This window comes from Gordionus sp. m RMFG-2023, chromosome 1, assembly GCF_954871325.1.
Source record: "Gordionus sp. m RMFG-2023 chromosome 1, tfGorSpeb1-WG-v2, whole genome shotgun sequence".
Lineage (NCBI taxonomy): Eukaryota > Metazoa > Nematomorpha > Gordioida > Chordodea > Parachordodidae > Gordionus > Gordionus sp. m RMFG-2023.
Window position 1 is genome coordinate 61,652,000 of NC_088775.1, and position 27,445 is coordinate 61,679,444.

A 27,445-nucleotide genomic window follows, 5' to 3' on the forward strand; every position below is an offset into this window, starting at 1 on the left:
ATTAAATACAATATATTATATTCTCAAAATATTTTCCATTTTTATAAATTAAATATTAGTTTTATTTTATTTAAATGCAATATAAAATATAGTATATGCACAAAATATTATTACCATTTTTATGAATATTAGTTTTATTTTTATAAATGCAATATAAAATATAGTATATGCTCAAAATATCCATTTTTATAAATAACAGTTTTATAATTTTTATAAATTCAATATAATATTCTCAAAATATTAGCTTTTTACATGTATTTTTTAAATAATAAGCGATAATACTCGCTGAAAAATATGGTAAAATACCTCATAGGTGAATTTTTGTATATATCAGGTCGAATATAATTTTAAAAAATTCCGAGCCGGGCCTGAAATTTTTAAATCCGGATCGGGCCGGTCCGTAAAAATTTTTTTAAAAAAATATCCGGGCCGGGCCTTAAATTTTTAAATCCGGGCTAGGCCGTAAAAAATTTTTTTAAAAAATATCCGGGCCGGGCCTAAAAAATTTAAAACCGAGCCGGGCCGGGCCGTGCAAATGGTACCTCTGCAGGTCTCTGAGTAATATATTAAATAAATGTTAAAATTATGTGTAATAATATATTTATATATGGGTCATTTCATTACAAATCGACCAGTGTTTTAGACGATCATCTCATAAATGAATGAAACTTGTCATGTTAGTTATAAATGTTGATAAAATCAAAATTATAGAACGTTAGCTCAGCTAGATCCAAAGATATACGCTTTCATAGTATAAAATCGCGCAATGCGTGATTTCATTAAATCTTTTTAAAAAAATACTTAAGATAGAGTTACAAATTATATATCATTTTATAGCCCTTAAAATTTTACATTTGGAAGATCAAAAAAAAATTAATAGATACTAAATCTTATTTTCAGTAAATACAAAATTAACATTGCTGAGAAGGGATTTTTTGGGGCGTTAATAAATGTTTATTACTTTTATATTAAACTATTTAATCAAAATTCTCTAGAGCCATTTTGTTTTTTAAATTTTATTAAAATTTTTATAAAGAAAAATAAATAATATAGATGGCATTATATTTGATAATCATTATAATATATTTATTAAAAATATGAATTGTATTGGTATTAAAATTAAAAAATCTATTAAGTATAAGATGTTCTGGCGATATGTAACAGGCAGCCCATACAGATATGATAACTATTAGGATCCTATTTGTATAATGAACACATTTTAAAATTTTATCTACAAACTATTATAAAAAACTAGAATTTCCTGAGGCTATAATTTGTAGACATATTCTGTTGCTGTTGTGGATCTACTACCGTTATTACTTGATGTCACTTGTGGGATAAAAGAAGGATGCGGTCGTCTCCATGGGGATGTAAAAAGGAAATATATATCTCATCAGTAATTTCTTTCTTTTTTAGTACTGTGGACCAAAAATCGTCATAAACATATGTTTAGAAAATAGACTAGTTCAGACCTTGGTCCTAAATAAAAGACCGATCATATATATTTATGACGATTTTTGGTGGTTAGCCACTGTAATAAAAAAAAATCTGTTACCAAACAATTCAAGAAAAATTTAATGGAAACATTTCCAATATTTTTTAATTCATTTGTAAATAAAATAATTTAACTTGTAAAGATTGATAAGAATATAAAATGTTATTGTAGATTTTTTGTAACTCAAATAATTTTATTTGCAAATTAAAAATTATGAAAATTTTTTCCATCAAATCTGCACAACATTCTAATAATGATAGTAGATCTCATAACAGCGACAGGACATACTCACAAATTATCGCATCAGGAAATATAAAATGGAATACAATAAAAACAATAGGCCTTTTTTAAAGTAGTTTGCATATAAAATTTTAAAATATGTTTATTTTACAATATAGCGTCTTAATTAGTCATCTGCATCGGGCCTAATTTTTCAAGCCCGGCCCGGCCCAAAATTTTTTTTAAAAAAGTTTTGTCGGCCCGGCCCGAACCCATTTAAAACAATCGATTATTTTAAATAGAATTAACCCCGAAGCCCGTTCGGGCCGGGCAGGACTCGAGCCGTATACGGACCGGGCCTAACTTTGCAGATCTCTAGTCTTAATAATAATCATATCTGTATGGACTGCCTGCTTATATATTGCCCCAGGACATCATATTGGTCATACTTAATGGATTTTTAAAATTTTAATATCAATACAATACATTTTTATTTATTAAAATAAAAAAAATGTAAATAAGACTAAAAAGCAAAAATGTCTATTGAATTTTGAATTTTTTTATATTTTCATGTAGAATTTTAAGGGCTATAAAATGATATGATATATAAATTGTAACTAACTTAAGTATTTTATTCAAAAAAGAATTTAATTATATAAAGCATTGTGCGATTTTCATTAAAGACGTATGTTTTTGAATCTAATTTAGCTAGCGTTCTAAGATTTTTATTTTACTAAAGATAACCATCATGCTAAGTTTTGTTTATTTTAGAGATGGTCACAAAAATCTCTTTTTTGGCCGATTTGACTTTATTAAAAAATTTTCGTTGAAAAAAATCATAATTTATTTAATATTTTTTTTTTCTAAATTGTATCACTTAAACAACCACCTCTGTCATTAAAAACATGGTTTTCTTGACTAAACAAGAGTATTTTCTATTGAATAAAAAAAATTATCAAGTAAATTATTTCCAATCTCATCCATATTATCATTAGAGTTTGAATCTTGATATGATCAAGTTTTCTAAATCGGTAATAATCAGTGTTGTTAAACGCTACCTTTGAAAGTAACGCATTACCGCTACCGCAATTTCTTCAAAAAGGAAGCAAGCGCGCAATTAGTTGCTTTTTTTAGAACGCTACTTTAAAATATTTTTATATCTAATCTATGTTCCACAAATAGAAAATAATCGTATAAAAATATGACTAAAAAATAAAAAATATATACTTTATTTTTCTTACATTTCGATAATAAAAAAAAATGAGAGTGGAGCCGATAAGACATTATAGGCAAAATCGATAAAAACCAGTAAAAACAAATTTTTGTACTATAGATGGCGTTATATTTTTATAAGCCTTATATTCTTACAATTATTTCTGTATAATAATTTCTCTACGACATTTCTATTCAACAGGAGAACTACTTTTATACTATGTATAAATCTATATTATATAAAATATCAACATTTTGAAAGTATTTTAATTAATAAAAATATATACATGATTAAATAAAGGAATGTAAAATATATAATAAAATACCCTAAAATTTTGTTATATGAAAATATAAAACAATTTTAACAAATCCAAAAATATAAGCAACCAAAAATTTAGTATCTAAGAATGGAATGAAATTGGATATTTTATAAGATTTAATTCAACGTCTATATAAATATTATGAAATATTCAACTATATTCATTCTTCCTGTCCACATTTTCCTCCAAATCAATAACTTGAACCAAATTGAAATTTGGTTTTTGTAAATTTCTACATAGTAGTGATCTATAGGAAAATAATTTATTAATGCAACTAGCAGTAAGGATAAACTCTGCTTGATATTGAAAAATTTTAATGGGGAAGGGGGTCCGGGGGTCGGGGTAAAATTTTTTATTATCTTAAAATAATATTTAGAAAAACAGTCAAATTTGCTATGGGGGTGAAATTTCCCCCTTTCCCCCCCCCATTGGTTACGCGCCTGCATTGTAAAGAGTGTGCAAAATATCTTCTTCATTGTCTGATTCATCGATATCGTGTCGGCTTCCTAAATGTATCCCACGACTAGTATTAAATTATTTGGCATCTATGATTTATACAGAATCATTTTAAAAAATCTAATAAATGCAAAATTATAATATAAGTCAGGAAATTATTAACGTTAAATTCAAAATTGGTGTGGTCTGATTGGATTTAGAATACATTTTATGGCGAAATATATTTATAACTATAGAAAATCATTATAAATATAAAAAGGTATTCTAATATCCCAGTGACTTATTTTGGTATCATACACTTTAAGTTGATATAAAAAAGAGCTTATTCATTTTTAATAAAATAATTATTCATAACTAGAAGATAGCCCGTCAAAAATGACGGGGAATGAGAATTTTCTTCTTACTTTTATGATAGTTGTTACCTCTTATTTGAATATAATATCTAATTAATATTCTTTTAATCCCCCCCCCCCCTTTCAAGCCAGGTTTAATCCATTAAAACTAAGTGTAAATACTATGGTTTGGTAAAATTAAATTTAAAGCTTTTACTTGATAATACCAATATTATTTGTTAATATTACTGATCATTTATACCTAATATTTAATATTAAAAAAATTCCCAGGCAAAGTACAAAGCCATAATAATTTTGAAAAATTCTTCCAAGCCCAATGAATATAATAATTTTGGTAGTTGAGAACTGAAATAAAATATTTAAATAATCATAATGTTAAAAATACAATCAAAATCAGATTTTCATGGGCCTAGGTTTTTTGATTAGGCCAAGCTCAGGCCTGCAAAAAAATTTTCTTAGGCCAATGTCTGACTCATAGTTAATAATAAAAAAATTCTTAAGCATTCTAGCTCATAATATTTTTGAAAAATTTTCTCCAAGCCCAGCCTAATATAATTTATAAAAATATTTTTCAAAACCAGCCCAACCTATAAAAATTTTATTAAAAAAATTTTCCCAAGCCTGGCCAACCCATAGTAATTTTCAAAATTTTTTCCCAACCCGGAAGATAGGTAAATCTCTAAAAACCATATCTATTTTTTATTCTATTTTAACCCAGCTCACCCCTACTTCAGGTAAAGGCCAACCCATTAAGACTGAGAATGAATACTATTTTTGAATAAAAATATATTTAAATTAGCTTTTACCTGAGGGCCATATAAATATTCTGTGTTAAATATTACACCTATGCCTAATATTAAAAAAATTCACAAGTCAGGTCCATGCACTTGGGAAAATTTTCTCAAAAAGACCATAGTAATTTTGATAGTTGAGAACTGAAATAAAATTTATAAAAAGTCACAATGCATTTAAAAATACAATCAGAATATGAAACCTGCATGGGCCTTGGTTTTTGATCAGGCCTGGCCATGTCTCCAAAAGAAATTTTCAGGCCAATTTCTAACCCATATTTAAAATTAAAAATTTTCAGGAATCTAAGACTATATTAATTTTAAAAAATGTTTCCCAAGCTACTTCCAAGTCCGTATTATTTGTGAAAAATATTTCCCAAACCCAGGAAAACGCAGAATAATTTATTTTTTTCTTGGATCCAAAAAAATAGGTGTGATGTAGGGGTTTATGAGAATTAAATCTGTTTAATATGTACATATTTTTTTTGCCATTTATATTGGGAAAATTTTTCTATATTAGGATCAAATGAAGGGGAAATATCTGATTTGGTTAGCTCCTGGTATTTATATGAAAATCATGAATACATATTAAAGTACCATGCTAAAAATATGTTCATCTAATTTAAATTTTAAACAAACCACCACCCTTCCAAATGATTTATTACTTAGTTACAAAATTTAAATTTAAGACATTGTTATTAAATTACAATAGAAAAAATAAAAAGATATTTTAAGTTAACAAATAATAGGAGGTTTACTTTAATCATAATCAAATTATATATAAGTAAAACAAAAAAGTTATACATTTAATCAAAAATGTTATAATAAGTTATGAAAAATATACATTCTACAATTAAATTATGAAGTTATGAGAAAATATACAAAACTATGGAATGCATGTAGCAAGGCCAATTTCAGAAAAGATAAGAGAGATGCAAATATTTACTTATGCATAAAAATTACCTAATTAAGAGATATAAAGTTGTATAAAATTCAATATGGAATGGATCCTTCTTAAGGGTTTTAAAATAAAACTCTCATCTAGCATGAATATAATTTTAGATTATAAAATACAAATGAATAAAAATTTAATTTAAAAGACTTTAATTGTACACGTAAATTAAAATTATTAAATATATACTTTATTAACATATTTTATAAAAATAATGGAAAATTTTAGAATAACCCAAATATAAATTTTTAAATAACACCTCATAAGATAGGAAAATTTCTGATTCATCCCTCATCAAATAAAAGAGAAAATTTTGATTCCCCATATAATGGTTTAAATTTTAAATTATACATAAATTCAAGAATTAAAAAAGTATTTAAATAAATCTCGGAATTGGTACTTGATGCATATAAGGTTCTAATGATCCCTAAATATTCAGGAATAGGTATAATATTAGGTGTGTGTGTATTCAATGTATTTAATTATCTTGTGCAGGAAAATAGTATGAATTTCAAAGTAGCTACAATTTGAATCGTATCTATTTGATTAATTTTGTCAGATTAAGAAAAAAAAATATTTTACCAGATTAAGAAAAAAAACATTTGCCGGGATTCGAACCTAAGTCCAATAATCCATCTAGATTTATAAGCGAAGTTCTTGCCCGATTGGGCCATAGGCACTTTTCAAATTTAACGATTAATATATATTATAAAGTGTGACATGAGAGCGTAACACTATTTTTGTGACAATGCTTTTATATATATTATAGATATTATACTCTTATCTTTAATAATGAAATTTTGAATTATTGTATTCTATATTGTCGTTATAAAATCATATAATTCAGTAAAATGGTAAAGATAAAATTATGAAAATATGATTGGATGAAATTTAAAAATAAAACATTATGAGTTAATAATAATAAAATACGAAAGTATTTTTATTATATTTATATCATATGATGTCAAAACAAATCGCGAGACTTTAAAGGGTTAATTTTTTTTTTAACCCATTGATGGTTAGGAATATTAATCGGATTATCTTAACACATATGCAAGAATAAATATCGAGTTCGTTAAAAATGTAATCGATATTTATAGAAAATATGACGTTGTTTATAATTTATTTATAAAAATATATATTGCGATTAATATAGAAAATAAATGTTAAATGATATAAAAATATAATTATAAATAAAATAAATACATAATAAAAATATAGCATACATACATAGTATAAAAGTAGTTCTTCTGTTGAATAGGAACGTCGTAGAGAAGTTAATATATAAAAATAATCGTAAAATACACGATTAAGAATATTAAGCTTATAAAAATTAAACTTCATCTATAGTACAAAAATATTTTTTTCATTTTTTACTGAAGTCTTTATCGATTTTGCTTCTAAAGTCTTGGCTCCACTCTAATTTTTTTATACTAATATAGAATGGTAATAGCAATGTTTATCTAAAGTTTGAAAAACGATTTTACCCAATTTTCAGTATCAGGATTTTAAATTTTATTATGGGAATAAGAAGTTAAATTTTTTTAAATTTTTTACTTATATTTTCTGAAAATAAAAAGTATTATTTTAATACTACATTTGTTATATATAATCGCGTTATTTTTAATCAATCATTAAATTAATGAATATAGATACTTGCAAAAAAGGTAATTTTTTATGCTTTGACCGTAAATATCTTCAAAAGTATAAAAGCTAGGAGGCTAAAATTTCCTATCAGGTCAATTCAGCGAAACTTTTATTGCGAAACTTTTATCGCGAATGTCGTTTATCGCGAAGGAATTTTATAGCAAAACCAATTCCGCGAAACATTTATAGCGAAGAAAATATCGCGAATTTATTCCCGCGAAACCGTAACCGCAAATACATTTTAGCGAAACTTTGATCGCGAACTCGTTATAGCGAATTTATTTCCGCGAAACTTTAACCGCGAATACATTTTGGCGAAACTTTGATCGCGAATTTATTTCCGCGAAACCTAAACCTCGAATACTTTAGAGCGAATACATTTTAGCGAAACTTTGATCGCGAACTCGTTATAGCGAAACTTTAATCGCGAACCATTTATAGCGATTTTTCTACCGCGAATGTATTTGCGCGAAATTATTATAGCGAGCGCATGACCGCGAAAATTGTGAATTCATTTTAAGTGAAATTGATAATTCAATATCAATTTACCAACCGAAGTTTCTTAAATCATAAACGCGAATGTTTTAAGCATATTTTATTACGTATTGTTTATTTAATAAGCATGTAACCTCTATCTGATGTGATAGAAAATATATTAGTCTTCCTCTTCCTGGTCTCACTCACTCATGGTTGTAAGTATGGAGCGGACATTTTGGGTTAAGTTTTTACCAGAATAAGTTAACCCTCCCCCCAACATAAAATTTAAAAGTGTGCTTTATGTCATTTAAAATAATACTTTATTTCTAATTTTTTTATTGATTTTCTCAGATTATTTTAATTATAGAAGATTTTACTGATAATTAATGCCTCCTAATTAATTTTGAGATAATGCACATCGATATAACTTTGATATAATAGTAACTAATTCATTTGAATATTAAGACCTTTCCTTTTTCTTCTATTCGCATTTTAATAAATAAAAATAGCTGCAAAGTTATGATTAATCAAAAAAAAAATTCAAAATATTCTATTGGATTACATAAATTTGTAATATTTATGAAAAATAAATCATTAGATCTTCAATTATTTTAGTTTTTTATTTTTGCTGATTTCACAAGTCTAACTAAACAATATAAAAAAAATTAAAAAACGTAAATAGTTTTCATCATTTTTTAAAATAATACCAGTTCAATTTAAATCATAGCGTTTTTATGAAAACATCGCTAAACGTTTCTACTCAATTTGTAAGCACTTTTACTCATTTTTTCTAATAAAATGGAATGAAAAAAATCAGGATTTTTTAAAAATAAATAGAAAATGTTCCAAATCAAGAAAATAAAGATATTCCAATATCGGGAAATCAGGGCAAAATGGGTTAAGTGTTTATTTATTTACTTTTACATATTTTACCACGACAAGGGTGGGGGGGGGGTTTGTTAAAAACATTTTCTAAATTTTGAGAAGAGTATAAATGAAGGATAATAAAAAATAATTATAAAAGTGGCTATATTTTAATTCTAGATTAAATAGGTGTCTTATTCAATTTTCTCATTTTGTAAATTGCAAAAATTTTTAGACCCGGCCATACCTCCCATATTCTAAGAGTGAGGTGGGATTTTTAATGATTAAAGGATAAAAAGCGGGAAAGCGCGACAACTGCAATCCTTTTATATATAAATATTGGTGAATAATTTTTTTCAAATTATAATTTACAAATTTAAATTTGAATATTATCCATATTTATAAAGTCAAAATATATAAAAATTAGATCCAAATCTACATATTTATCGGAAGGAATTTATTTTATTTAAAAGTTTATTATATATGAAAATAAATTTTAACTCTTCACAATTCATGTCAAAATTCTGCTTTACCATTAATTCGGCCTCTAATAAATCAAATGAGACCGAAGAAAAATTTTTTCGCCTAATCATATTCATTAAACTCATCTCTCAGCCAGAATTTGAATGTAGAATTAAAAATAAATTTCTAGATATTTTTTAGGCTTATATTTACATTTTTATTTAATTCTTTCTAAATATTCTAACTTGATCGTATCATTCAAAATCAAAGGTTTAAGCTATTTATATCTATAATTACCATAATAGTTTGATGATTCTGAGTAACTTCTTTATATGATTCAACTTGTGTATCGGAACAGAGGAATAGACAAGAATTATATATTTTAATATCAGCGCCGTAAAATTTAGCGGCTGAATAGTTCTACGAACTAATTGTAAATTATATCATTATTTCTTGCTTTATTTGTACCAATTGAGTATTTAAACGAGTATAGTAGCTCGTAAAAGGAAAAAATTATTAGTAACAAAATTTTTGCAAATCTATGATTTAAGCGACGGAAATAATTTATTCAGAAAATTTTATCGATGTTCCGTATTAATTATAATTTAATTCGTTTAATAGACAGTATAAAGAAAAAGTTCATTAGCAAAATAAGAAAAATTGCCTAATTTGGCATTATTGATGGAATGGAAAATAGCTGGTTTGCTCTAATATTTATTAATTCTTCAGTCATTTTTTTCACACACAAAAAGGAGAGAAATAAAATCTATATCTCCCATTAAAGCGTAAAATCAACCAAATTTCTGGAAGCATTTAATCCGGAACTTAAATCAATAATTGAAATTTATTACATTGATTCTTCCATTCGTTTGGTAGATAGTTTTTCGACAAAATAAGATAAAATTGCCACGATTGGCAACATGCGAAAAAATTTTTGGGTGGGCTCATACCATAGAAATTCCAGATTAGTACTTACTATTCCATCAATCAGTTTTTCTAGTCAATAAACAAAAACTAGTTTTAATAAGAGAAATAGACAATAGCAACCTTTAAGTATGAACAGGGTTGCCATGTCTCTCCCCATCAGCGGGACTCCCGCAATTTTTAGTTTACACGCAGATATCTCTCTCCCGCAAAACTACCGCAATTGGAAATCTCCCGCAAAAAGCTACCGCAATTTTTTAATTTCTCCCGCAATTTTTTAAAAAAAAGTATTTTAAACGTTTTTAATATGTAAATATTAATTTTGAGACATTAATTGATTATTTTTATATTTTTAAATTAAATTTTAAATATTTATTCGAAAAACATGTCTAGCTTGTAAATTTCTTTCTATCCTGTTTTATTTTTATCCAATAATAAATCAACATTATTTCATTAATATTAGTCAGTACAGGGGAGTATATCAACATCGATTGCAATACAAAAATATTCTCAAAATGAAACTATATATGCGGAAATCGTATACATCTATTATGTAGTTCAACATTCACAGAGCTCTATATATATCATTACAATGTGGGTCGAATCTTTTTCTCATGATATTTAACGACTCCAATATAAGTGCAAACCTTACTTGTGGCAATAAAAATGAGAAAGGCTATCACAAGTGTTTTGGTACCTGAATCCTGGAGGTCAATTCTAGACGATTTGAAAGATGGGCATCCATATGCAATTCTAACAAATGTATCTAATAATGGAAATATTAAAACATTTCCCTCGATCCTTTTGCAATTTCAACAAGAATAAGAACATTTCAATAAAACTGTTAAAAAATTTCCTCAAATAGTGAAAAATCCAACGATGTAGCTAGCCACATAAGAGTAAATATAGCTGATTCAAGGTTATCAATGATTTGCATGCCAGCTTTCTGCGCTGATAATGCCTCTGTAAATTTTGGCAAAAACTAAAGTTACCGAATTGAGGCAGCACAAATGAATTAATACCAATTGGCTGTATATGCCATATATACTACATAATTCTTACAAGAAGGCAATGAATGTACTGTCTGTGGATGTCGAAATAATTGTGATGAAATGTTTTAAATTTAGTTCAACTAAAAGAGTTAATGAATTAAAAGAGTTGGTAAAGTGGTCTGACTTGGAATGGTGTGAGTTTTTGCGAAATATACCTATCAGGTGGTTGTCATTAATACCTGCCATCGATAGAATTTTAAAATTTTACAAACCCTTAAAAAAATACTTCTTAAATAAAGATTTTAAAGGCTGTCCTAAAATTTGAAAAAATTTTTCTAGTATGAAATGGCAGAAGTATATTTGGGATTCTTTTCACATGTAGGAAATCTACTGCATGCAGTTAATATTCAGTTGCAATCAGAATATTCTTTATTAAAAATGATTCACAAAATCATGCTACAGCTTTGTTCATCTCTATAGTTAAAAATTGATAATAAATTTTATGGCGCTATTGCTAAAAATATTATATTAAAATGTTCAAATAATACTCTAATTAATACATATTTAAATGAAGCAGATATTTTTATTAAGACAATTTTTGAATATTTACGATCAAAATTTGATTTTAATAACTCTATTTACAATTGTATAAATATTATGACCTTGGAACAGAAATCATCAATTAAGGTTTTTGTAATTTAATAAATGTATTAAAAATACCTAAAAACATTGATGTCTTGTTTGAGGAGATTTTAATTCTCTCTATTTTTTATGATTCGCCAAAACTTCTCCTTACCTCATTCTAATGCCTCATCCGAGCGCATTTTTAGCCTGAAGAGGACTGCCTGGAAAAAGGAGAGAAATCGGATTTAACAACATCAGAGAACGAGCTAATGGTTAAATAATGTATAATATGTCATACTAGGAATTTTATAATCTCAATAACGACGGTAAACATTTAGTTCGATTATTTAAATCTCAAATAAAATATAATTATGTTTTAGCAAGGGCGCCATAAAATTATTGTCAATTTTTAACTGTAAAGATGGACACATCTGCAGCATAATTTTGTGAATCTTTGTTAAGATTCTTCTGATTGCAACTGCACATTCTACATGTGAAATCATTCCTAAATATACCTCTGCCATTCATTATAAGAAATATTTTTTAAAGGTTTATAAAATTTTAAATTTTTATCGATGGCCGGTATTAGGAACATATCGCAACCAACATTGTGCTGACTCGCTTCTGTAAATACACTCTGTTTTTTCCAAATTCACTGAGGCATTTAAGATCAGAAAGCTGACATGCAATTTATTGATCATCTCGAATCTGATATTATATGGTTAGCTATGTCTTTGGATTTTTCATTATTTGAGGGGAAAATATTTAATATATTGAAATGACCTTAATTTTGTTGAAATAGCGGAAGATCAAGGGAAATCCCTTATTAGATGCATCTGTTAGAATTGCATATATATGCCCATCTTTCAAATCGTCAAAAATTGACCTCTTGGATTTAGGTCTTAAAACATTAATGATAGCATTGCTCATTTGTTCTACAAGTATAATTTTCATTTATATTAGAGTCGTTAAATATTATGGAAAAAAGATTCTACCAACATTGTGATGATAAGTATCTCTGTGAATGTTGTACTACAAGATAAGTACAATTGCCGCAACTATAGTGCATCTGTATTATATCTTATTTTGGAGTACCTTATTATGTATTTAAACGTGATACGTGTTAATTAAGCGCCTATCCCTATAATGTTATACACACACACGGTAGATTTCCAATAGCGGTCGTTTTGAGGGATCGCAGAATATATTTTTAATTGTAAAATTAAAATCGTTTTTTATATTTAAAAAAGATCGTTGGTTTTTTTATATATTAATATAATTTAATAAATCAAGATTTTATTGTATTTTGAAAAATAGTTACCGACTTTGTATTTATATAACTAATTATAAAAAATAATAGGCGGATAATTAAATCAATTCAAAATCCAGGCCGAAGGCTTTTTTTTAGCAATTTTTATATTTCTACCGCAATTTTCATGCCCACATCTCCCTCAATTTGAAAATTTTGACCTGGCAACCCTGAGTATGAACCAAAAGTTATTAGAATTTCAAAAATTATCAAATTTAGATTGAACAAAGAATCTAAAGAAAGCAATTATAATAAAAAAATTAAATGAAATTATCATTATTTATAAAATCAACTTATATCCTTATTTCAAAATATGAGGATAAAGATAAAAGGCTAACTCGATATTTTAGCCAAAAGAAAATTAAGCTTGTAAACTTTTCCGACAGATGACATAACTTACGGCAACTTTGGAAAATGTTATATCAAAATTAGATGGATTGGCTATGGTAAAATTTAAAACAATTAGGATAGCTAATTATTTTCATCAAGCCACGAATAGGTTGAGCTATTGTTTAATAAAAAAAAATTTGATTATTTTAATGCCGTAAAAAAAATAAAAATAATTATAACCAAAAAAAATGATGTATTTTTATTTTATTTTTATTATTCATGACATGACATGAAGCCACCCAAGCTCATTTACATTGTTATCAAATCAAATGAGAAATAGTCTATTAAAAAAAGTTAACCAAATTCCAATATTTAAATAATTAATAACCTTAAGGAATTTTAAAGCTAAACAAAATTAATACAACCAATTTTTTTCCAAATTTTTATAGCAAGGTCAATATCGTAACTTGAACTGCGAACTCATTAGAGGAGCATCATTGAAATTAGAGGGGGGATAGTTAGTTATGAAATTATTTATATTTGGTAGGAGGTTAAAAGTTTTGAGAGGGTTGTACAAGCCCCTGATTATATTCTCCGCAGTCCTTTTCTTAAGTTAAAATAGGAAATGGTATAGCAAGTATTATCTTATTTTAATAGATCCCTTTAGGTCATATTTTTTTATATCTAATTTACATATAGAATAAATATCCTTAAAAAATAAATTTCATTATAAAAAGTTTTTTAAAAAATGATTTTTTTATTTATTGAATATGTGAAGAAAAAAGTATAGCATTGCCATATCATATCGTCTAAACCAATAAGTTTGTTTGTTAAATATATAACTGAAGTGTAAAATTTAAAAGAATCACTGATTTGAACAAAGACTGGTTAAAAATAACCATGGAAAAAAAACATCTGACAAAAACACCCCGATATAAATTTATATGCTTTAATAAATAAAAGGAAAATGTAATCCTCGTTTTAAACTTTGCCCTTTAGTGTAATACTTGAGTATTATTTTATAATAGTACTTTTCTAATCATGTTGCTCATCAAAAATGATTATATTTGTAAGGGGAAACAACTATATGACTCAAGGGCTAGGAATATGAATTTTAAAATAATTTTATAATGCATGACGAAAGGTATTTATTTTTGAAATATTAATCTTGGGATTGATGTGGTAGAGAAAGACTGTGTCACATATAAAAGAATTTGTAAATACCCTCATAAAATCTGTATCTTGATGAATGAGTCTTATGTAACTAACTAAATTTTATACCAAAGTAGACCTTCCTATATTTTTGTCACAAAGAAATAATGGAAATATAAAAATTTTGAGACTATTATATAAAAACAAACAAAATTTTTATTATTCTAGATAAGAATTTAAAAAATTAAACATTCAATGTTATATTAATAGCGATTCCTTTAAGATAATCTAATCTTGATCGATTTTCGAAGTCAGAAACAATTGTTACTATTCTCGCATGTAGATTTCGATATTTTTTTCTCGGGGTAGAGGGTGTTACACCAGAATTATATTGAGCAATTTTTAACTCTGTCAACCCTTGTTGTTTTTTTAAGCCTAGAAAAAATTATATAGTTTATTAGTAAATCTTTATACTTTTTAAATCATTTTAAAATAATAGATATATAGATAACTTGATATAAATTTCCACATGTTTGGATGGTAACTTGTTAGGAGGGAACTGAAGCATCTATGCCACCCTTCAACAGCGTTGTTGGTTTTCGCTTCCCCGTTCAGTGTTGATTGGTAAAAATTCCAGAGTTCAATATTAAACAAAGCAGATAGTCTGCATCTTCCAAACGTTTTACCAATATAAGCTTTTTCAAAAGTTTCAATTTAGAGGCTGAAGTAACAATTGATTATTAGAATAAAATTCGGAGTTTATTAGTAATTCAAATGTTTCAACTACATTTAAGGGTGGCACAAACCCCAAACAAACCATTATTCTAAGTTGTATATTAAATTCTACATCTGTTTTATATTTATGCGATATTTCTGGATATTTTTGAATGTTTCGCCAAAAGGATTGGCCAAAATGGAAATAGCAACATTTGTGTTGTGAATTGAGAAACACTTCATTGAAAGCTTTTACACTGGCCATTTCAAAATTTTATAAGTTTCATAATCCTTTCTATTGGTCAATATATATATGAGAGGTAAAACATTATTATTTCTAATCCCATGAATTGTATAAATTTGCGTAAATAAAGGTGGCGACGATTTAAATGTACCATCAGAAAACCAATGTTCGCATGAAGCTAAGAAGTCCAAATTTTAACACGGTGGGGAACCACACATGATAAATAAATAAGCAATTATAATAAAGTGTTTCTTATCGGGCAGCTTATCGCGATAAAAATGAAGGATTTAGTTATATTTGTTCAAAAAATTTATAGAAAATCTTACCGGACCATCATCATGAAGTATGAAATCCTCATATTTATCTGTAATTGAATATTCATGCGGAATTACCAGCTCAATAAGGCTGCTAGGATTCGGAGGTGCAAAACTGTTTGAACTCCGCGTTCGGTGACATAAGATTCGGTGATGGTAGTGCCATTGATATGGAATCACTTAATCGAGATACGTGTTTCGCCACAATAAAGTTTGGAGTTTCCATAGTATTATTCAAAGCTTCATTCTTAATTGAATTGATTATTTTCTTGGTTTTCATTTCGATTGGATTTTCTGGTTGATTGTGTATTTCTTTATTATCTTTTATCTTACCATTTTTTTTGTAAGTCGTACGGGACATTTAAAAATATCCTGATTAATGAATCTATAATAATTAGTATCTGAGACTACTTTATCCAGGCGGAACAAATAATTTTTAAAGGTTAAGATCTCCTTATTTTTGCTTTGATAACATATTTTATAAGACTCCGAAATAAAGAGGAAAGAATGGCGAAAATATTTATAATTTATAACCAAAGGAATGGCACCAGTCAGACGAGAAAATTATTTTTTTTAAATTTCGGCAATACTTTTTTTTTTAAAATAGTTATAATTTATCAAATATGTCATTAATTATTTGTTAATTTTTAGTCTAGTTATTTTTTTATTATATTTTAAAATTATTTAAGAGTTAATAAGAACCCATATCAAAATATTATATTAAAATTAATGCCGAGATATTATACTAAAATTTTATCACCCCCCCCCCCCCCCTTCCCCTCACTCCCCCTTCAAATAAACAGAAAAGATCGTAAAATAATAATATTAATAAATATTTTAAATTGGGGAAATCCCTTATTTCACTTAGATGTAATTTATTTTTGAATTGCCATTCAAAATTGATATTCTAAACAGTAATGTTGTAGACTTTATTCATCTACACTGTTTAAGAATAGTGACTGCCAAAACCACGGTTGTGCATTTGACCGGTCAAATATGGTTAAAATCAAATAAATATTATTTTATATTGAATATCATCATTTTCTATATTGAATATCATCATTTTCTTTAATATTTTTTAAATCAATTTTATTTTTGTCCAAATCTTCAATCGATTTCTGTTTTAGTAAGATTATTGACACAAATCGACCAATTTCTTTCTGAAGAAGAAGTAGATCTAGGAATTGTTAGTTATGTCACTTCTCTTAATGGTTATGGTGGTCAAAGCTAATTCCACTGCTTGAGATTGAAATCTGATTGTTTCTTATGACTACTATCCCCATGATCTTCTATTAAACAAGCCGCTTTTATTTCTGAAATTTATGATATAAACTTGAAATATTTTGATCACCACCTTGTATGCCTAATTCTTTTATTATATTACATACTTCATTAAATTCACTATGATTAAAATGCTCTCCTTAATATTAGGAACTCAATAAGCATTGTGATCACATTTCACATGTATTTATATCGGTTTTTCTTTTTCAAACATATTTTTATATTCAGATCTTATAGAATATATGACCCTTTGACCAGGTCAAATATTCTCCCGTTCAATTGACCCGTCAAAATCTAGTCATTTGACTGGTCAATTGACTGACTTGCTAACCCTGGCCAAAATTGATTGATAAATTTATAAATATTAAGTCATCAGACAATAAATAGGAATGCCCAGATATCAATTTCGCCAGTAAATATCAAGATTTAACTAATAAACTCAATGATAATATATTGATAAAGCTGAGTTCCTTGTGCGCGATTATTATAAAATAAGAACTTCGAAGGAAAGGATAGGATAGCGAAAAAAGTGTATTTCATAAACCAGATCTAAGTTAATTAATCATTATATAAATTTTTTAAGGGTAAAAGAAAATTACAAACTATGTGAATTAAAAAAATATTATTCAAATAATATAATTATAAAAAAATGATTCAAAATAAATTAGTCATTATTAGCAATTATCGCGATATTAAATTCTCTATAATATCTTCGCGATATATGCTTAGCGAAATAATTGTCGCTACACTGTCTTCGCGATTTGGGTTTCGCGATAATAACTTCGCTATAAAATTTTCGCGATTAAAGTTTCGCGGTAATGTATTCGCTTTAAAGGTTTTGCTATAAAATTTTCGCGATAAAAGTTTCGCGGTAATGTATTCGCATTAAAGGTTTCGCGATAAAGGTTTCGCTATAAAAAATTCGCGATATTGCATTCGCGGAATAGTATTCGCTATTATGGATTCGCGATAAAAAAAGTGTCGCTATAAAATCTATTCGCGATAAAAGTTTCGCTGAATTGACATGGAACCTTAAAATTTTGCTATAGTATAGATTACAAGAATTTTAGTTTATATACGAATTTTCATCAAAATTAAAAGGGATCGGCCGAACCGTGATCTGTTTAGCATGGAATGACCCAAAATCCTTTTGAAATTTTTATAATCTTCAACTTTTAATTCAACGGCCATTGCAATAATTTTCAGATTATAACATGAACATCGTTGGTTCCTTGGTAGATTAATGATGACATAATTATTGGGAATATCAGCAAATAAATATTAACGTGATCCACTAATTCCAACACTTCATCATTTTATTCTGCAACTATATCATTTTCTTCAAAAACTCTGCTTGAGTTAATGTTGTATTGATTAAAATATCCGGGAAATTAATATAAATTCTGGTAGATATATAAGATGGAAAGAGATATTTTTATTTGAAATAATATTTTAATTTGATTATAAATATTTTCAAAAAATATGTATTTTATTTAAAATTAAAAATATCTTTAAAAGATTGACAATAGGATCTCGATCGCAATTCTTATTTTAAAAAAGGATTGTCGATTCGTGAAATTTTTAAAAATTAGAATCGAATTTAGTATCATCAATCCTTTTACAATTCTGATTTTGAATGCCTGCTCTATTGAATTGATAGAACATTGACTTTTATTTTCTTATTATAAGTACATTTTAGCACAAATTATTTATTCATAATGGAAGTTGATAAAAATTTTATCAAAATACCTATACAGGAAACACGATCAAATTAATGTCATCGGCTTTCACTAATATATCTGCCCTCTTGAATTCCCACCAAACACTCGGAGGAACTTTAGAATTTTATTCGAAATTTGTGCAAAATCTTGATTATTATCTCCACTTTTCTTGCAAACGTGCTGCTATCGAAATGGAGGATCAATGTTTCTTATGGGTGCGAACAATATGCTCTCTCTTTTTATTCGAGAAAATGGACGCCGAACACGTGCCTGCTTATAAATTATATTTTTAAGATTCGCTTTTTTGGCTAATAATATAATAATAATACCTTTTAATTTTAATAAATTGTATTAAATATTATATCCAGTAAAACGATGACCACCACATAATCATTTAGAATTATCAAAAAAGTTTATATATTAGAGACTCTTTCAAAATTTTTAAACTGAAAATTTAATCTAGTTCCGACTTGGGCTATTTGATAGATATACAGATTCCCATCCATGACTAATTTATTTTAAAATGTATTGAATATGACATTTTGACAATCTTTCTACAAATTTACTAAAATTACTATATTTTTAAAATTTCTTATATACTACGTCAATAGAAACAATCGGAATTACAACTATATTTATCTCTAGTTCAATCGTGTTCCAGACTATTGGCTTCTTTATCAAAACCGTTCCGCGATAAGCTTTTTCAAGATTTACTACTAATCGATAATGATTTCACTGATAACACATTAAATAGTTTCCAAAATTTTGCACTATTTCATGTTAATTCAAGTTTAAATTTGATCGATTATAGTCTATTGCCTTTGCTCAACCATTTACTGATTTTCCTATTTGATCTTCCATCCTTCAAAAATTCAGAAATCCAAGCTAGCATTTTGAAGTAAAATAGAAAATATAATTACTATTATAGTTATCTTAAGCTTAATCTTAATATAAAAAAGTTTATTTTGAATTATTATTTTTTCTTTCTAGTTTTTACCTTTTCGGGTTATAATATAAGCCTTCTTCACTTCAATATCTCTTTTCATTTTATATTATTCACACTATCCATTTTATTCAATTTACTGACATTGTCTTTAACTTTATTAATAAATATAAATTGAATCAATGATATAAAATGGAAAGAGTGAAGAAGCTAGGTGAAAGCTAAAAAGAAAATCTCTTAGTTGAAATTAAAAAAATTATTCACAAAGTATTATTATTATAATACCCATATAAATCAGAGTTGTTAAAAAAACTTTTCAAATATATCTATCAGATACATGAACTAAAGGGATATATAGATTATATATTATATATACACACTAAAGTATATCTAGATACAGATGCATTTTTTCAAATTATATTTTGAAAATCTATTGTTAAAGCTCATTTTTAAGTTGACCAAAATTTTTTATTCAATAAATATGTAAATAATATATGATTAAATGATTATAAAATATTATTATTTTTTAAATAAAAATATTTTCAAAGTTTTCGTTTAAAGCATCCCCGTTTTCCTTTAACACTGTTTTGGCGACACTAAAAAGTTTTTTACTAATTTTTTTGCAGGCCTGGGCTCAGCCTGATCAAAAAACCATGGCCTGGAAGGTAGTTAGTTCTGAACTATATCTTGTGAATAACACTTTTTTAGGAATGTAACGACCGATTATTCTTTTTAAAAAATTCATTATCTACTGATATTAATAAATTTTCAGATCCGTTTATATTGACGTTTTAATTAAAAAATTTTTCATGCATATTTAATTTAAATAAGAAAATTTAAAAAAAAACTAAAAAACATGTTAGAAAAATAATTTATAAAGATGTTTATGATTTTAAAGCTAAATAAATACTTAAAAAAATATTCTAACAATTTACACTTCATAAATTTTAATAGACTAGATGGGATTATCATTATTTATTTTTTTCGTTATTTTTATATTTTTTTCTGTTTTTTCCATCCCTAATAATATGTAGAGGTCTGCAATGGGCTGGTTTTTAGCCCACAAGTCCACCCTTCTAACCTGACCATAGTTTAAAAAAAATATACCCGCCCTCCCATGAGTCTAAAATTCTTTACCCGCCCACTCGCCCGCCCATTAGTCTAAAATATTTTACTCGTAAGCCCATTATATAAAAATTTTATAACCCATGCCGCCCATAAAATTTAAATAAGCTCATTCTTTTAATTTTTTAAAATCTAATTTAAAAAAATGATTCAGTTTCAGCGCTACACTCCTACAAAAATGTTTTATAATTTAGGAAATTGCTAGATTAAGCAAAAAAAATATTCAATTTAAATTACCGATAATGAATTTATTTGATTTGATAAAATATTTATGTAAAATATATAAAATTAATATTTATTGATATTATTTCTTATAATGCAAAAATAATAATGAATCCACATTTTCTGGATTCACACACGTTCCCTTTTGTTCTATAAACCCTCCAGAAATGTTAATTCCTTATTCGGAAGAAGCACTAATTAATCTTGATAGCTTCGATAAATCTTTTTCGTCATTTCCACCAAAGAAGGGCACCCGTTTGAAGTATATCTTCTACTTAATTTAGATATTTAAATAAAAAGTTAAACCATTAATAATATATAAAAAAATGTAATTTAAATTAATTGTTTATAAATGATAAACTTAAACTAAAATCTTGCTAAATTATACAAAAACTCGCTACCTTAAGATTTAAATATTTTGTTATGTCATTAGGTAAGGTGCTCTCCTCTGTAAAAGCCACATCTTACCATCTATTGTTTAATTTTGACGTGAATACTATTTATTTCAAACATTGCATTTATAATTTGATACCTTTAATTGAATTCTCTTAGCTTTTGGAGAAACTGGTAAAATCACATTTTCATCCACGTTGATGTTATATTCTTCCATGCTATTATATGTTTTCTATGTCAACACATCCTCAGATATCGATTGGTATTTTTTTAACCCTCCAATAGTTTAAATATTTTTCTTAACCCGCCCACCCGTTCTTTAAAAAATTTAACCCGTTCGCTCTACAGCCCACTTAGATGGGCAGGCGGGCTAAAAACCCGCCCAATGCAGACCTCTAATATGTACTTCGTTTACCCTATATATTTACGATATTTATTTATAAAATTAAATGAGTTGCATAATTAAAAGTTTACATTACTTTTTTAGGCTGTTTGGAAATAAGTCGAACCAGAGCACATCCATTGCCAATGTCCAGAAAATCTTATCGCGAAATGCATTATCACAAATGAAATTAATACCACAAATGCATTTACGCGAATATATTATAGCGCTAATTCATTATCTAAAATATTAAAGCGAATGCATTTCGTAAATTGTAAATGAATTATCTCAGTTGCAATATCGCGAATGTAATTTGGTGAAAATACATTTTTATAATTATCACCCTTTACACAGACTGAGTGAAACCTGAAAATGGGTTTTTAGTCAGGCTTGGGCCTAAAAACAATTTTTTGTGATCGGAGTTTTCATTTTTTTACAGATATATAAAAAAGATTCTAAGTGATAAAATAGAATGTTTTATCTAGGATTAGGGTAAATGAATTTTATGTTATTTAAGTGTTTAAATATGCCTTTAACTATTTTTCATTAAATATGGGACTGGATAAGCTCAGGCCTAAATAATATTTGGGCTCAGACCTAAAAATAAATATAAAATTTGGTTGGCCTAGAGCTGAAATAAATTAAATTTGCAAGGCGCTAAAAAAAATCCTATTTAAAACATTGAGCCAAACAGATAATTGTTACTCGAAAACTTTTTATTATTCTTTGACAGAACATACTATAATTAGTGAGCGATTTAAAGTTTAATTTTATTAATTCGGTATGTATGGATATAAAACATCTATGATTGACTGCAATTGTTGATAATATTAATTTCTCACTTAAAAACATTGCCGCCCATTTTCAATGAAGATTGATATTTGAACTTGGTTTAAAAATGACTGCGATTAATATATGATATCTAATAATATTAATTTTTCGTTTTAAAAATATTGACGGTCATTTTTAAATAAAAATGTATGTTTTGGATTGACTGCGATTAATGCCAAAAAATTTAAAAGCAAAAAATCCTATCCCTCTTTTTATGGGCGTTTTAAAATATAAATCAAATAATAAAAAAAGATAAATTCTTAATATCAAAATAAAATAAATAATAAAGTTATTATAGCTTAAATTTTGGTAACTCGGAAAAAGATAAATAGGGGAGATCAGGGAAAGTCGGCACATGGAGCTTGTCAGTTCAGCGGATTTTATTTTAAAACCAGAAATGTCTAGAAATGCATAATAATATTATAATTAGAGATCTGCAAAGTTAGGCCCGGCCCGAAGCCCGCCTAATTCTATTTAAAATAATCGGGCCGGGCCGGGACTAATATTTAAAAAAAATTTCGGCCGGGTCGGGTCGGACCTTGGAATTTTTTTAAAATATATCTAAATTTATCAATTTTATATTGAATTTTTTATGTAAAATAAAAATATTTGATTTTATTTATTGAAACTAAACGACATAAAGATTAATTTCTATATTTAAATAAATTCGAGCCGGGCTGGGTCGGTAAATTTTTTTAAAAAAAATTTGGGGTTTGGGCCGGGCCGGCTTAACTTTTCTAAAAAAAAATTCGGGCCGTGCCTGGCTTGAAAAATTAGGCCCTATGTAGATTACTAATTATAATCACATCTATAATATGTATATTTGAGGCAAAAAATATTTTATTCCCCTCAACTATTAAAATTTTTTTGTGATAAAATGTGTTTTTTTAAGTTAAAATGTTTTTACACCACATTATCATAATTTTAAAACATATTATATTTATTTATAATATTTATAGATAATAATGACAATTTTAAATATTCGGCCAGGCCCGGATATTTTTTGAAAATTTTTAGGCCCGGCCCTGGTAAATTTAAATATAAAAAAATATGGCCCATTTTAGGCCCGGGTCTGCAGGTCTCTAGGAAATATAGCACTAATTTTTTCCGGTGATAGGTCGAGTTTATAGAATATATTTATGGATATATAATCGGCCGATATCAATTTAATACCGGGTTGGATCGCCTCCAAAAAATGGTATCGGTACACCACCTTCTTTCAAATATAGTAAAATCTTGACATTAAAATAAAATAAAAAATTAAAGTTTGTGTCAATTTTAAAAAAATTAAATCTGGGTTTTTTTTATTTATTATAAAATAAAATTTGCCTTTTTAATTGTAAAGAGATAAACCCGGAGAGAATTTTAATACATAAAATTACATAAGAATGCATCTAGTCAAGATTTATGTATCTAGATATTACTTTAACAACTCTGATATTAATATTTTATAAAAAATAAGTAAAATTTAATGTATTTTAAATTTTTTAGAGTCATTTTGAAGTTATTTAAAAGTTTAAACTCCATCGAAGCAACTACTCGTCTCTTTTTCGCCATAAAATCGGTACTTTATGCTAGGCCACCCGATATTTTCGCCTGTAATGCGGAAGAGTTGGTAGAAGAATTACTTATAACATCGCCAAAAAATGCTATATCTTTCATTCATATCTTTGATACAGATCATGTTTCTCAGTTTATAAATTTTTTATTTGACTTAAATATCCTGTGAATGTTATTTTTTTTTCTTCAAATTGTTTTTGTCTCATGATATTTATATAAAATTTTAGTTTTATATTTAATAATATTAAAGAGCCAAATCAACTTATAATTATTTCTTAAGGTATAATATATATTTAATAATGATGAAAGCCTGTAAATAATGAATATGAAAAGCAAGTATTAATTGATTCAACTTTTTTATAATTCGAATATATTACAAACGGCTTTAGAAAAAAACGAATTCGTTCACGTTTAACATTCATTTATAAAAAAGTAGTTTAAATTCGTAACGAGAGCTACCTTTAAAATCATGTCTGAATTTTTTTTGTCCTCTAGTATAGGCGAATTAATAAAATATTACCTCCCCAATATATTTATTTTATATTCTTAAATTCAATTTTTATTCAAATTTGAAATATTGTAATGATAACCATAAAATATTTTTATAATAAACTATTAATTTAATTAGTATTTTTTTATTGCTTTTAAGAGAATATGTTTTTCAAAGTTATTATCAAGATCATCTTTTTTCATCAAAATTATATACCAGTATATTTTTTGAAAAGTGGTTTTAAAAGAAGGAACTATTTAAATACTGTGAGATTTGATATGGATGATCGCAAAAATGTTTAGATTCAATAATATTAATACAATTATTTATATCATCCTCAACGGAAATATCATCAAAAATTCAAGAACAGAGTTGTACAAATTTTTTTTAAAGATGTTTGAGCAGAACCTAGCTCAAAAATTTAAGCAAGATCTTTGAAGATCTTTTATGTTAAAAAAATTTTGAGCAACGATCTTCAAAGATTTGTAAAATTTGAAGATTTTTTATTTTGGATCAACGATCTTGAAAGATCTTGATCATTATAGATTTTTATTTAATATTTTTGATCAACGATCTTCATATTATAAGATGTTATAGTAACTTAATAAATATTTCAATGAAGATATGCCATAGAAAAGTGACAATTGTCATATTTATAGTCAAAACAATTGGTATCCTTTTTAAATTCTTATCTATATATAGTATTTTATAATTATGTAATTTAACTTCTAATTTATGCAATTAGATTGACCTCAATAATATAATATTAAATATAGGAAAGTTATAATTATGACAAATATAATATTCAAATAGCGTTGAATATAACCTTATAAAATATAACATCTTATTTCCCACCAAGTTCAAATTCGTCTATTAATCTTTTGGATTCAATTAGTTCTTGCCTAGTTGCAGTTGGTCGGCGTATTTTCTTTCGATTTTTTCTTTTTCTACTTAACTTTTCCAGGGTTGTGATGGCATATTCCACGGGTATACGGCAATACCTGGTATGTTTTTGACATCCAATACAGCTTTTAACTAGTTTTTCGACATCTTTATCTAATTGTTCCCACCATATATAATGTCTCGTAATGAATTTCATTGATATAATACCCGGATGTCCCGTATGCAATATATGTAAAACTTTATTTTGAAGTGAGTACGGAATGATTAATCTGCCCTTCCAAAATGAAATACCTTCATTATTTCATCTATTCTTGTTCTAAAAGCTTGTAATTATTCTGGTGCGTGATTTTGTATATTTGTATCATTTATTAATATTTTTACTCTTCTTAAAATTGGATCTTTCGCGGTTTCATCTCTAACTAGTTTTCTAGATAGAGTTAATGTGTCATAAGTAAGATTTCTTATATATTTCATTGTTTTATTTTCACTTGATATTCTATCGTCATTTTTCTCTATTGGATTTCGCGATAAAGCATCTGCAATTATATTAGCGCCATTCTTGTACATTATATCATAATCATATGCAGATAATTTATAAGCCCAACGTAATGATCTTTGGTTTGTTAATAAGTTTAAATCTCTGTTATTACCATATATTTTTATTAAAGGTTTGTGGTCCGTTCGTATTATAAACTTTCGTCCATACAAATAATTTGAAATTTTTCTACGTCATTTATTATTGCTTTAGCTTTTTTATCTATTGTAGAATAATTCTTTTTAGCGTCTTATTCTCGAGCTATAAGCTATTGGAAATTCATTTTCATTATATTTTTGCAGGAGTACAGCTCCAAATTCTTGGTTAGATGCATCTGTTTCTAATATTAACCCGAGGTCCGGTTTATAAAACTGTATAGTATTTTGTTCTGTTAATATTCCTTTTGCTCTTTCAAATAATGTATCATCTTTTTTAGTCCAATTCCATTTGATATTTTTACTAGTTTTAATGTAATTCGGCGATAATTCCACGTAAGTTTGGTATGAACCGTGTATGATAGTTTAATATACCTAAAAATTATTTTATGCCCTGTCTATCTTTTGGAGTTGGATTTTTTTGTATTGCTATTATTTTCTTTTTGTCTAGGTGTATTCCATTTTGATCTATTATGTATCCTAAATATGATACTTTTTCTTTCATAAAATTTATTTTACTTGTTTTAACTTTTTATTCCGCATTTTGTAATTTTTCGAGGACTTGTTTTATATTTTCTATATTTTCTGAATCATTTTTCCTGTGATTATAACATCATCTAAATAAACTGCTGTATCTTTACAGTCAGCCAGCAAATCGTCCATATATAGTTGAAATATTATTGGTGCTGTAGCAATACCATAAGGTAATCGTAAATAGCGGTAGTATCCATTTGGTCCTACCATTGTTAATAATTCTTCGTCATTACTCATTTGTAGATATGCGTCTTTTAGATCTAGTGTTATATACTTATTTCTATTAGCGATCTTTGCTATTAATTCTTCAAACGTTCGTAGAATGTGATAGTCCTTTAGTAAAAATTTATTCAATGTTACTTTGAGATCACCACATAATCGTAGTTCACCTGAAGTTTTATGAACCACTACCATTGGAGCACTCCAGGTTACTGTTGTTGATGGATCTATTTTCTTTATTATGTTATTTTCTTACAAACGTTTCAGTTCAATTTCCACTTTTAAAGGCAACGGTACCCT

At 26.7% G+C, this 27,445-nt stretch overlaps 1 protein-coding gene across 2 annotated transcripts in view; it reads left to right on the forward strand.

The window, feature by feature from the left end:
• LOC135931932 (uncharacterized) overlaps positions 1–24,882 on the forward strand; it is a 36,507-nt gene extending 11,625 nt beyond the window's left edge. Inside the window, exons 3-5 of one of the 2 annotated variants that reach the window (XM_065469253.1) lie at positions 18,890–19,068; positions 19,465–19,751; positions 24,241–24,882. In XM_065469253.1, the coding sequence (XP_065325325.1) occupies positions 18,890–19,068; positions 19,465–19,751; positions 24,241–24,478 (704 nt within the window). In that variant the 3' untranslated portion in view covers positions 24,479–24,882. Of the gene's footprint in view, positions 1–18,889; positions 19,120–19,464; positions 19,752–24,240 lie in introns of both variants that reach the window. The other variant, XM_065469252.1, reaches the window with a different exon arrangement.
• The last annotated feature ends 2,563 nt before the right edge of the window (positions 24,883–27,445 follow it).